This window comes from Hirundo rustica, chromosome 3 (genome assembly GCF_015227805.2).
Source record: "Hirundo rustica isolate bHirRus1 chromosome 3, bHirRus1.pri.v3, whole genome shotgun sequence".
Classification (NCBI taxonomy): Eukaryota; Metazoa; Chordata; class Aves; order Passeriformes; family Hirundinidae; genus Hirundo; species Hirundo rustica.
Genome location: NC_053452.1, coordinates 113,668,104 through 113,681,720, shown reverse-complemented (window position 1 = coordinate 113,681,720; position 13,617 = coordinate 113,668,104). Strand labels below are relative to the sequence as shown.

Below are 13,617 nucleotides of genomic sequence, written 5' to 3'. Positions count from 1 at the left end.
CTCCGGCAGTTTAAAACCCTTCCCCCTCGTCCTGTCCCTCCAGGCCCTTGTAAATTGTTTCTCTCCATCTTTCTTGTAGGCTCCCTGCAGTTACTGGATGGGTGCAATTAGGTCACCCCAAAACCCGCTCTTTTGAAGCTGAACAATTCCAATCATCTCAGCTCTTTCTTGCAGGAGAGTTGCTCCATCCCCCCAGTCGTCTTGGTGCCCTTTCCCTCTTGCTTTTCACGTTTTAGTTCCTCCATGGGGAGGGCTCCCTATGCATTGTTTTACTTAATCTGTGACTTTCTGCCAAGAATAAACTCCTCATCCCAGCCAAATCCTTCTGACCTGCAAATCTTGGGCATTTGGTTGAGTTTTTCCTGGATAAAACATTTCCATAGGATTGGATCACAAAGTGCTATGGACACTAACACTAATAGTTTTTGCTGGCTATGATGTAGAGAGTTTGAGTGACAGAATGTGTTGGAGCAACACTGAAGGCAGCAATAAGCCATAATGGCCCTGGTCAGTCTCACCTTGGACCACCCTCCCCAGCCTGGCCGTGGTTCAGGAGCCTCATTTAACCTCATCTGTGGCTCTGTGCTCCCTCCCTGAGCTGTGTAGAAACACTGCTCTGTAAACCCTGCTCTGGTCCTGCCTTTTAGCTGCATCACGGGCTTGTGTTGTAGCTGAGCACCCTGCCCTGTCTCCTTTTGTTTCTGAGGCCATTTCCTGAAGGGACCTTGCACCTGGTCCATCCCTTTATTTGGGGCTGAGTGGACCCTGTTACCAGCATGTCTCTGTCTGCTGTGTCACCCTTGAACAACCTCTTCTTTAGCAACACTTTTTTTTGTTTGAGAATTTCCTCAGGTTTGCTCTTCCTTCTGACCACATTTCCAGTGTAATCCAGCTAATAAGTAAACTGAGTGTAGATCACTGCTGGGGTTAACTCACACGTGGTTGCTGTAATCATTGGCTGTATGTGGCTGAGACACTCGGTCTTAGCTTAAGAATAAACCAAGCACAACTGGTTCCACTGCTGGGCAGAGCTCCAGAGCTCCCCTGAGGGTTGATTGCCCGTGACTTTGTGCCACTGGGTCTCTGAACTGAGGCTGAGGAGGAACCTGAGCGAGCCTGTTTTTCACCTCCCGTTGGCGCTGAGGTGAGAGCTCATTCTGCTGCTGTTTGGTGTGTGGTAACTCATTAAACCTCAGTCATTCTGTGGGGTCTGGGAACTCCCTGCAAATTTCAGTGGAAACTTCCATGAAGGTTTCCACACCAGGGCAGGGGCTCAGTAGCCCATTGAGGGACTCCATCAAAATCCACCTGGGCTTCAAACAGAGAAGGGTAGAAGTGGGAGCAGAGATGCTGTTCAGTGTCCGAGGGAGGCTGGATTGCATCTTCCCAGCAGCCAAGGCTCTCCAGGGCCTGAATGTGAAAGTCCACAACTCCCTTTTCCACAGGGAAAAAGACCTGCAGAGTTAAAGACACTTGAGAAGTGATAAGGGATCTAAACACCCTTTGGGCAGAATTCCCAACAGATGCTGCTGGGAATACCATGGAAAAATTGAATTAATAATATGTAAGGGAGCACTGAAGTCCACTTGCTGTGAAAGTCAGTCCCAGATTGAGTATCAGCATATCAAGAAACAGTTTTGCTGTCATGTTGTAGGAGGGAAAAGAAGAGGACAAAATGGATCAAGTGTCCTCCTATTGGAGGACCTGACCATCTACCAATGGGAGAACAATCCCAGGTTATTTTTGTTATGGTTATTAAATTCTTGGAACAAAACAGTTAATAGCAGCAAGTAGCTTAGGTTAATAATTAAGCACCCTCAATGGATGGCTCTGAGCTGTGTGTGACGGGATTTGAGCCTTTTGAAAAGCTTGGCTGGTGGGTTTCTGCCCTGGGCAGAGCGACTGACACAACCCCAGCCTGAAACCGGTGGCAGTGCTGGTACCAAAGGGATGGAGCTCTTGTGCTGGTAATGGAGCCCCTGCACTTTATTCATCACAGGAATGGAGGAAGAACAAATTGAATAAGGTAAGTAAAGCCAGAAAAAGTCCTAAAAAGAATACTATAAAATATTAAAATTATAAATATAAAATAAAAAGTTATATTTTTGGCACTTGCTTTGAAATGTAGCATACACTTGCACTAGGGCGCTGGAATCTGCCCCGTGCACTTTGCAGTGTTTTACTCAAATGTTTATATTCTTAAATTATTAGAAGAATTCACAGCTGTTGCTCCCACAGGTGTGCAGTGAGAACAAAGAATACCAATGGTGTTTGTTTTAAAGTTACAGGGAAGGTTCTGGAGCCAGACTCTTGTGAATTCCTCAGCCAGTGTTCAAGATGAACCTTTGGAGAGCATTCTTGCTGAGTGCTGGGCTGATATTCTTGGCAGGTGGGTGATGGAGAGGTGTTGTCTCCAACCACACCTGTAAAATCCAGTGGGGATTGGATACAGAATGCCTGTGAGACTTGGAGGAGGACCTGTAAAAGGTGTTGAAAACTTTGGGATATTGGCTGTGGCACACTGGATGCTGTCCACCCTTATTGTTGGTTTTCCATGGCATTATTTCTATAGCCATAGAGGAGATTTCTAGATTAATTTTTAACTCTCTGTGTTCTACCTGACTTCATATAATCCCTATTGTTTTTTGTTCACTTGATGTCACTCTTTGCATGCTGATATTAAGGGTTCACGATGTAAAAGTGTCCAATATTTGGCTTAAGTGATCAATACTGACGTTTGATCAGATTGCATCCAAACATAGCTAAAAAGTTTTTAGGAAATCTCCTAAAATGTTAATCAGAAAACTGGATATCCCTGGGAAATGACTTCTGGAAAATTCTGGTCGGAGGCTTCATAAAAAGAAGCCAAATGCTGGTTCATCTCTCAGCTTCAGAGAATGAGGGTACGAAAAATAAATCCTAAATTATCTAAGGAATTTGGTGCCTTTATGAAAGGCATGGCATAGCAGACTGTAGGTGACTTAACACCATGAAGCAGGAGCTCTTTTCCAGGCCTGTATGTCTTTCCTAAGGACTTCTGAAGGAAATAACTGGACAGGCTGTCTTGGAGCCAGAAAAGGATATATTTTGTAGGCAGCCTTAATTTTGGTAAGGTGTACAGAAGTCAGCAAACACATTGCTTTGAGAGATGAAGGAATAAACATGAGGTTTATCATCTTTAATTCTTGAGGATGACAGGAGGCTCAGGCTGTAGCTTGGTTCACCAAGCCCTGAAGGCTTCACCTCCCTGAGGGGAGCTGTAAACAGGGGAGAGAGGCGGGGGGAAAACGGATGGGCAACATGATTAATTGGCTGCCTGAGAAGGAGAAATTAAATAACGGGTGGGATAGCAGAAAGACAGCTCTCAGGCCACTGTGTCTCATCCTGAATAAGGTGTTTTTGATATTTGCATTTCCCTTCAGCCTGATGGAGCTGGTTTGTTTTTCCAGGGACAGCCTCAGCATCACTCATCAAGCCCTGTGAGGGCAGCATTGCTGGAGGAACTTGGATTACTATCACTCTGGATGGTGAGATTTAAATTCTTATTAAGTATGTGTTGAAATAGAATCGTAGAAAGGTTGGATTGAAAGGGATCTTTAAAATTACCTTATTCCAGCCCCTGCCACAGGCAGGGACGATGTCCACTATTCCAGGTTGTTCCATGCCCTGTCTAACCTGGCTCTGGACACTTTCAGGGATGTAAAAATAGCAGATAATCAGCTCCCTTCTGAGGTTTGTGGTTGGAGTGACAAACCCTACACCACAGAGCCACAGGCTGTGATGCTCATAGCATGAAATCAGCTTGAAATGATCACTTTATAAGCTCTTGCTGAAGGTTTATTTCTAAGCAACAGAAGTCAAAATGTTTACTTTATTTTTGCAGATGTAGGGCTAGAAATTTCTTCCCTGCTCCTGCCCTGTTATTGGAGAAAAGCCAAAAATCTGCCCCCTTCATATGTTCTGTGATGCTGGAGTTTCTAAAACTCCTATGATAAACACGAGATCTGAGTAAAAATCACAGAAAATTATATGTCGTGTCCATTTGGGTCCAAAACCTGCTGTACAAAGCTAGGCCTGGTTTTCCACAGGGATGAATATCTATTCATCGAGAAGAGAATTGGTTTCTGAACCCACTGCAAGGTTGTTAGCTGGCACAGGCTTCTTGGGGAATGGTAGAGTCACCAGAGGGATTTAAAAGATGTGTGGAAATGCAGTTGGGCACGTGGTTTTCACCCTTCCAATTCTCTCCCCCGTCTCCATGGGGGGAAATGAGTGAGTGGCTATGTGGGGCTGAGTTGACAGCTGGGGTTAAACCACCACAGCGCAAAATTACACATACATGGTTTTAAAAAGCCTGATCAAGGGCTCTAAGCATTACTCCTAGGGAAGCTGGGTTGTACCTCCAAAAATGTTTATTGAGCAGCTGGGAGTGATCCTGTCCTCACAGAGCTTCTTCTGATTAACTTTCTTGCTTAGGCTCAATATCCCACCAGCTGGAATCTGTCTCTCCAGCCAGTGCATCCCAGCTGGAGGTGTCCCTGGTGAATCCAGACCTGCCCAGGCTGCCATGTGATGTCTCTCCTCTGTATTTGGAGCTGCCCACTATCAGGTGCAGAACAAGGTATGAGCCATAGCTACACTGAGGGTGAGACCTTGCCTTTTGTCAAACAGGATCCTCATTTCCCCTCAGTGCCTGCACAGGCAGTTTGGTTGTTGAAAGAATTCCTACAGCTGTTACTGTGGCCTCATTGAGAACCTCCTAACCTGGGCTGATTTATTCTTGCTTCCACTTCACGAAGCACAAGGCTACCTTGAGCCATGAAGGTCACAGTGAGGCCTCTTGGGCAGTCCAGACTCAGACCTCCAAAGGTTTGTAGGCATCTAGCTCTCAGATGCAAAACTCCCAAGAAAATCTTGGAGGAGACTCTATCAGCTTTTGGTGTCCTTGACCTGTCCAAGGTGATAGAGAGAGGTTATGAATAGAACAGGAGATAAATAATGTTCCAAGCACCAGCTGGGCAGTTTAGGCTGCCTGTTTTCTATCCTGTCATAACTTTAACACAGGTTGTTGAACTGGAAGACTGCGGTGTCTGTAGAGGGGCCCAATGGGACTCTTCCATATTTTGCTGCTATGATTTGGCTGGGAGTTAATTCTGCTGGGTGCTGTGCTGGGAAGCTACGTGAATCAAGGATGCAGCATTAATTTATGGACCAGGATCAAGATGCCTTGCAGATCCAGGCAGCCCTGGGTCATTTTATTACTAATGAATAACAATTATTTTCTATGCCTGCCTGATGAGAATGTTTGTGTTTTGTACTGACAATAATTTGGGTACAGTTCTGATGCAGTCCTGTCACCTTCTGCTCTTAACTGTGATTTCTTACTGTGCTTCCACATTTCTTTTAAATTTATATTTTAAAGCTTGGCTTCATATGTTTGAAGTTTGGGAGTTAGAGCTCCTTTGCTCTAAGGAAGTCTCGGTGGACTTGCTGTGAAAGGAGACTCTGTAAAGGACTTGGTATTTCCTAAACACAATTTGAATAAAAATAATATAAAATTTTCTTCCACCTAGGTCTTCACCCCAGGAGGGTTTGTACTATGTGGAGGTGATCTTTAAAGGACATGTGCTTAACAACCTGACTGAGGTGGAGAAAGAGAACTATTCTTTCAAGGTAATCAGCAAGCAAGTGCAGAAGTGAGGATAAAGAATTCAGGGTATTGAAGGGAGTGAAGCTTCAGCATTGTGTCACAGGAAATGTGCTGAAATGCATGAAATCCTGGAATGGTTTGGATTGGAAGGGACCTCTAAAACCATTCAATTCCAACCCTAAGCTAAAGAAAGATGGGGAGAGGTTTTTTGCAAAGGTGTGTTAGAGACAACTGAGGGAAACAGCTTCAAACCGAAAGAGAGTAGGTTTAGATTGGATGTTAGGAAAAAGCTCTTTAATGTGAGGCTGCCCCATCCCTGGAAGTGTTCCAGGCCAGGCTGGACAGGGTTTGGAGAAATCTGGGATAGTGGAAGAGCAGAGCAGGGGTGTGGATTGAGGTCTTTAAGGTCCCTTCCAACCCAAACCATTCTGGGATTCTGTGATCTCTTGCAGACCAGAATCCTTAACCTTGACTGTGTGCTTTGGGATGAGGCCTGATGTGTTTGTAAGTCACATCTCACCTCTGTGCTAACTTTGAGCAAAAACCCCCAGCATTTTCAGTAAATTGCACATTAAAGCTGAAGAGTCATTGGATGGTTCAGCTAGCTTAGAGAGCTGATGAAAAATCACCAGGGGATGCTGTTAATGAGGCACATTCCAAGCTAAATAAACCACAATGTGTCTCTTTGTTTTCGGGCTGGGCCCCGGGAGCTAGACGTATTAAAAATTAATTTTGCCTCCACATTAGATTGGAAAAACTGCTGCAGGCAGCAAGTCCGAGCAGCTCACAAGTGTCACTGTGTCAGCCAGTGGCCCCAATTTCATGCTGCTTTTGGCTTCTTTCTGCACATCTTCTCCAGCCTGGGGTATGGTGTGATGCTGCCTTTGCTCCCCCATTGCTGGAGGGAGTTTGTGGCCGCTCACTGATTGTTAACATGAGCAGGAGTAGGAGGGAAGGCAAAGGCTGAGCTCTGAAAGGGAATGGGTTTCAAGGAAAGTTTAGGAAAAGCCCTGACATACGCAATGGTGTCTTTTAATTAATGCAGCAAATTAATTTTTTGTGATATTTACAGGGCTGTGAGCAGCATCTGTAAGTGCCAGCGAGGACATGAGGGGGCTCATAAAGGTGGTGGGGAGGATGAGCATGCCCAAAAAGGATGGGGAAGGGCCTGGAGCACAAATCTGATGAGGAACAGCTCAGGGAGCTGCTGGGGCTCAGCCTGGAATAAAGGAGGCTCAGGGAGAACCTCACACTCCACAACTCCCTGACAGGAGGATGCAGCCAGGTGGGGGTTGGTTGTCCTCTTCTCCCTGGTTACAAGATACAGAATGAGAAAATTGCCTCAGGTTGCACCAGGGGCGGTTTACGTTGGAGATTAGGGAAATTTTTTTCCCCAAAGGATTGTCGAACAACAGGGAAGTGGTGGAGTTACCAGCCCTGGAAGGATTGAAAAGCTATGCAGATGTGGCATTTGGGGATATGTTCTACTGGATTTAGCAGTGTTGGATTAATGGTTAGATTTGATGATTTTTCAAGTTTTTTTTTCCTCAGAGGTGAAGGTGGTCCTTTCCCCCAAAAAATCTGTGTTGTAATGCTGTAAAATAAGCCAAGACAAAGTCTTTGCTCCACTGCTTTAAGATACCCAACAAGCTTGCCAAAGAGTGTCTGAAATATTTCACACCTATGATGATGAAATTGTTCTAAAGGATATACTATTGGGAAGAAAAATGGCATCATCATTCAAGATAAAATGCAGGTTTTAACTTCAAAGCATGACTTAGAAATTTGATAGTGTATTAAACTGCGTCTTCTGCCGTTGGATCAAGCCAGGGTGGGAAATTTGGGTGCAAAAGAAGATGTATAAATATCACTAATCCAGACTCCGAATAGAGAGGGGATAAGGAGGGAATAATCCTCCTTACTCCCTTCCCAGAGCAGAGCTCTGCTTCAAAGATCAGATGTGGAGAGTGAGTCTCTGAAATGCAGCTGCTGGCTGGGTTGTGAGCAATGCACCATCACATGGGGTTGGAATGCTGCAGAAATAAATAGCTGACATTTCACTGCAAATTTCTCTTTGCAGTTCTCAGCTGAGCAGACACCTGTGGTTTACCAAATTAATCCATCATCTGGCACCCCAGGTATGGGACCCTTCTTTAATCTGCTGTGCCATACAGATCTTTTGCTTATTGGGGTCTTAGATCAGGCTTTAAAGTTACATGAGAAGTCATTCACTGATTTTGGATTGAAAAATCAACTGGGATATGGCAGGGGTTTTTTCCACCCTACTTCTGTTATTTCTGTATTTCCAGGTTTCTTTAGAGAAAGTTGAAAGTTTGATCCTCAAAGTCAAGATAAATCAAAAGATTTTGGTGTCCCAAGAGTTCAGACAGTCACATGGATGATTAAATCACACAGATGCACCTCACTCTAAATCAATCCCCAATTTCCAATTGTTTTCAGGTGTAGTTCAACTCTAGATTCTTGTGCCTTGCTTTAGGGTGTCAGTATGGAGGTTTCTGTGTGTTAGCTGGATGGATGTTTCACCTGCCAGTGTGAGTGAAGAGCAGGAGAATAATCTGGCCACAGATGTGCCAAGGTCCTTCTTTAGACCTTCATCCTGTCTGGTGTACAAATTATGTAATTTTGGTTGTCTCATGACGTTCTACATTGGAATTGGGTTAGAAAATGGGGTTTAGTTAACAAAAGAGTTGAGAAAAAGTTGTCAGCTCTATGAAAATGCAGATCTGCAAAAAAATTTGAAATTAATTTGGGTTTCTTTGGTGGGGAACAAAGATGTGTGCTTTGAGAAGAGTGAATTAAGTACAAAATCATCTTGAGCCATGGTAGAAGCTGAGAGTACATTCAGTGCAGGAACCCCTGCAAAATTCATAAAGACCACAAATTCCTTTTGTTCAGCTCAGAAAATCTGCAAACAAGTTCTCTGCCTTTAAAAGACTCTCTTCAGTTTCCATTTCCTCTCAAACAGGAAATTTAATAAAGATTCATGGGAAGACAATTGCTGGGAGATATGAGACCCTGGACTTCGACGTGGATTATATTGATGGGTAATTATGAACATTCAGCTATCTGCTGCAGTCCCTGTAAATTGACATTTCTTCCATCAGCCTCCTCAACAGCAATAAATTGCAACCAGTTGGCCCAGAATTGCCATTTACTTCCTTTGTGGTTTATTGCAGCTCATGAGTTGGGCTCCAGCAAACTTTGTTAATCTAATTGCAACTGGTCCATTAAGCTGGTTGGTTTGTTTACTGGCAGCACAGTCAATCACAGCTCAGTGTGAATTGTACTGTAATTGCACTGGCTGCTGTAGATTTTATTTTGGCTAGCAAATTAAAATTTAACTAATTAAAATAATGTCAGAGTCGAAAAGTTAAATAAATTTTCCCCTTCCCATTTGCATTTTTTTTAGAAAAAAAAACCTATTAGTTTGAAGCAGATGCTCTGGTGAACCAGAAGACTAAAGAGAAGTATTTTGAGACAAAAGGCTTTGTTGTTCACTGTTTTAAACACTCTGCATTTGTTTTCTTGTTCTGAGAGGTTTGATTTTTTTTAATGTTTCTTCTATGATTACATGCAACAGGGAAAAGCTGGCAGGTTTAAAAAACCACTTATTTTAGGACAGCAGCCCCCTTAAACACAGTGAATACAAAATGAGCATCAATACTGTCCTGCTGTGTGTCATGTGTATTTCCATAAGTATGGATATATTATCAAATGTTAATTTATGATTTCTGTGCCAATGGCGGTGAAGAACTAAGCCCAGGTAAGCATTTTAAAGATAAACAATTAATCCATAGCTACTCTGCTGACAGTTTAAGGGTCATTTCAGGAGGCAGGAAAGGCATGTATTCCTGGTAGTTAAAATTTTTAATAGAAGTAGCAGACATTTAACAATTAGATGCTTTTTAATGACTTCTCAAACTGACTGGAAATGTCCTTTGCTAAGTGATTAAACTACTTGCTGACATGAAGGAAAGTCCACTGCAGATTCCTGCCACGCCATCCCTACACTGTGCACATCAGCATCCTTTGTTTGGTATCAATTATTGTTTTACCTGCCTCTGGTGGAGCCCTGGAACCTTTGATCAGAGGGAAGAAAGGCTGCTCTGTCTGAGTGCAGGCTGGAGATGCCTGCAGTGCTCTGCTGCCAGATTACACATTTACAGCTCGACCTCACCAAAAGGAAATGGCCTCAAAATCCCAGCATACCAGACAGGTTCCCTTTGTAGCTTCACATGAATAATTTTGCCCATTTTTGGAGTGTTAGGAAATAGGTACCAGGTGGAGATTTGGACTTGACCTGAGCAGTCTGTCACTCAGTCATGCTGATTCAGGATTTGGAGAAAAAAAAAGGGAAGGGTTTTTATATGTTCAAGTGTGTTCTGCACCTTTTCCCATGCTCTGTATGGGAGGCACTGGTCCAGTGATGCTGAACAAACATTTGACAGAACTGATTTTTTTAAACTTCCGTAAAAGGAAAGGTTCTCAGTATCAGCCATCTGTATTAATAAAAACAAGCTTTTTTAGAAAAACCTCATAAAACTGCATTCCGAAACATGGGCCATAGAAAATTGCACTGTGAGGGATAGGTCATCACAAAGTGTTTGCATTACAGGTTTTAATTACCTGTTTCCTTTAATTGCCTGTTAATTCTCAAGGAATCATTGTCAGCCTTTGCTTATTATGCTAATTACTCTGGATTTATTCCTCCCACCTTCTTCTTCCTCTCCAGTGGAAGTTGTCCCATATTGATCCTTAAGGAACAGATATTTAAATTTTTTTATTAGGAGCTTGGGTGATTTCTGCTAGAAGTTGTTTGTAGTGTTTTTTATCAATGAAATAAAGAAACGTCTGAGCTGCATCTTGATTGTACTTGCTGCAGTTGATGCTGCCTGCTGGTTTGGAAGGTGTGGGTGGGTATTGCCCTCCCGGAGTTCAGCCTTGCCCTCAGGGAGGAGGGATTGGATCATTCAGGGGTGACATGAGGTGTCCCCAAGAGGCCCCTGCTGCACTCTCACAGGGCTGCAGTTCCCACAGTATTTGGGGAATGCAGTTTGCAGCTGCAGAGATGAGAGATTAGGGCTTGTCCCATCTTCTAGAAGGTTAATAAATGTTAGATACAAGTGGGGGGGGAAATTCCTGTCCCTTGGGAAAATATTGGCTGCTGATTTTAACAGGATCAGGTTTTCATCTGCATCACATCATATCTTTCCTGTTTATTTTTTCTGCCCAGGCCAGCTGCTCTTACATCAGGAGATGGATGGATCAGTCTCTGCTCTTTTGCTGACAGGAGAGCTGGAAGCACGTCAGTTCTTGTTTATTTTGGGTTTGTGTTGGTGCAAGGGTTCTGCACAGCTTGTGCACAAAAAAACCCCCAAAACCAAAAACAAACAAACAAACAAAAAATTGGCTTTTGGAGAAACTCTTCTGCTTTGGCTAAAAGTGGAGGCAGACCCTGGGGAGTCATGGTCTGTGATGGCGTGGGTGAAGGTTGCTGGTTTTCTGCAACTTCAACCACTTAAATGTAAACATGAGTTAATGGTGGGAATTGTGTCATTCCATGACTCCAGAGGGTTGATGTAGCATCAGCACATCTGTTTAAATTGCTACCTGCTCATTCTCACAGTTTAGGGACCTGCAGAGGAGCAAGTAGAGGGAACACATTTTTGTCCTATTCACCCTTCCCCTTGTGCCTGCACTTGTCCCTGCTCAGGTTTTTATTTCAAGGGGAGATTCTGAAGGCCACCAACAGCATCAGCTTCTAGAAATAGGTGCAAAGGAGCCAATCTGCAGCACTGCTACTGGGAGACCTCCTCCTAAGCTGCTGAATTCTTGATCATTAGTGGGAAGATGGACTGTTCCTCTCCCTTCTCACCTGCCTCACTCCCTGTGAAGCAAACTGTGACAATCTTGGGTGGATAAGCCCACATCTTCTATTGATTAGTTGATTCTACTATATTTTGCTTATTTTTTGCTCCCAAGGCTCAGTGAAGTCCTTTGCCTCTCCACAGTTACCCTCTTCAGGTGAAGGATGGACTGGGGACTCTGCAGTGCCGGGTGGAAGGGAACCACATAGGTTGGTGAAACAGGGTAAAAACCATGGGTTCTTGTCATTTCTGCAGCTCCAGAGGATGGAGGGAGGAGGGTGTCTGTCACGAGTTTGAGTTCTGTCCCACAAGCTGTGATGTGGCTCAGGGCTGAGTCCATAAATGCAGCTTCAGTTCCAGGCTCGCCAGCCTTCAGCCCCTGCTGTGGTTTGTGTCCTCTGCATGGTCTGGGGGAGCGTGAAGGGAAACCAGGACGTGATGTGGACGTTGCTGACAGCCAACAGGGTGCTTTGGGCTCCTTGCTCGTTTTCCTGCTTTAATCCTTCTTGTCTGTGATGGACCTTCCCTTTAGTGCTTTTTTAGAGGAATAAATTGGGTGTTCCCTTCTATTCACAGTCTCCCCAGCAGCACGGGGAGTCCCTTACATTTTTCCTTGCTTCCAAGTACTCTGAAAAAGTTTCTAATTTCTTGTGGCTTTGAGCTCCAGCCTTCCTGTTTGGGAAAGATATTGTGAGTTAAATATGTAAAATAGACTTTCCTTAAGGTTGTAAGGAAAGTGTAAGGAAGGAAGAATGAGGCCTAGGGAAGAAGGACAAGATTTGGTCGGATTTACTCCATACTTCTGCCTTAAAGCATTATCACTTTTCTCTACCCCAGGGTCCCACAACGTCAGCTTCTCAGTGTTTAACAAAGGAAAGTGAGTAAAAGAATAATTTCTCTCTTCTTTGGTTTAGAATGGGGATATAACTGCTTTTGAGTCCAGGATGAGTGAACGATGCTTTTCCTGAATCATGAATTTCATTGCTTAGAAATAAGGTTTTGTTATCTTGAGAAGATGGTTGTCTGATTGGGAAAGAAAAGGGGGAAATTTTCTCCGAAAGCATTTCTACATTGGCATTTATACTTTACCTTCAGTGTCCAAAACATAAGATATCTGATCTTGGACAAGAGGGAATGGCTGAAGAAGGATGGATTCAGATTGAATATTAGGGAAAAATCCTTCCCTGGGAGGGTGGGGAGGCCCTGGCACAGGTTGTTCAGAGAAGTTGTGGCTGTCCCTGGATCCCTGGCAGTGTCCAAGGCCAGGCTGGACAGGGCTTGGAGCAGCCTGGGATAGTGGGAGGTGTCCCTGTCCATGGCAGGGGGTGGAACAGGACGTTCTTTAACATCCCTTCCCACCCAGACCATTCTGTGATCTGTTAAATCTATCTGAATTGAATTCTTTCACATTGCTTTTAACTATTCATCCAAATGGGAAAGAATTTAACCATAAAAGGAGGTGAAAACAGGTTATGACCATGTCAAAACATACTTTACAATGTGCTAGTACTTCTAATAAAGTGTTTCAGCCATGTAATGGGGTCTCATGAATCAATGCCTCAATGTGCTGGTGAAAGGAGTAGTTGGAGCTCAGAAATGTTCCACTTTTCCTCTGGAGAGTGAGTTTTCAGCCCTTCCAAATGAAGGTCTGCTTTTATTTACCTGACCCAGGATCTCCCAGGCCTTTTCTCTCTTGCAGGTCAGCAGTGCACAAAGGTGCTTGGCTCATCAGTGCCAAACAAGAGCTTTTCCTGTATCAGACTCATCCAGGTATTCACTGATCCACCTCACTGGTGCTGTCTTCCATCAGTCCCAGTGTGATCTACAAAAAGACCTCTCACTGCTGTTTTCCCAGGGATGTAATCCTGTTCTGTCTGCATTTTGGTGTTCCACTCCCCTGGTATGGGCTTGACTAAGCAAAAAGCTGCAGATCAAAAATTACAAGACGACCAGATTTATGTGTGCTATTCCTTGTGCTGTCAGATCAATTACAGAGTCGAGATCTTGCTCAAAGAGAAACTTTTCCCCCTTGAATCACTCTGTATTTGGTGAGGCTGAAATTCTGAAAATGCTGAGCTC

General features: G+C 43.9%; 1 protein-coding gene across 1 annotated transcript in view; it reads left to right on the top strand.

Annotated features, from left to right (window-relative positions):
* Nucleotides 1-1,898: 1,898 nt before the first annotated feature.
* PKHD1 (PKHD1 ciliary IPT domain containing fibrocystin/polyductin) overlaps nt 1,899-13,617 on the top strand; it is a 245,592-nt gene continuing 233,873 nt past the window's right edge. Inside the window, exons 1-11 of the mRNA XM_058419697.1 lie at nt 1,899-2,026; nt 2,283-2,389; nt 3,450-3,527; nt 4,477-4,621; nt 5,574-5,673; nt 7,731-7,788; nt 8,637-8,715; nt 10,905-10,976; nt 11,683-11,747; nt 12,376-12,415; nt 13,238-13,308. Of these exons, the coding sequence (XP_058275680.1) occupies nt 2,338-2,389; nt 3,450-3,527; nt 4,477-4,621; nt 5,574-5,673; nt 7,731-7,788; nt 8,637-8,715; nt 10,905-10,976; nt 11,683-11,747; nt 12,376-12,415; nt 13,238-13,308 (760 nt within the window). The 5' untranslated portion in view covers nt 1,899-2,026; nt 2,283-2,337. The remainder of the gene's footprint in view (nt 2,027-2,282; nt 2,390-3,449; nt 3,528-4,476; nt 4,622-5,573; nt 5,674-7,730; nt 7,789-8,636; nt 8,716-10,904; nt 10,977-11,682; nt 11,748-12,375; nt 12,416-13,237; nt 13,309-13,617) is intronic.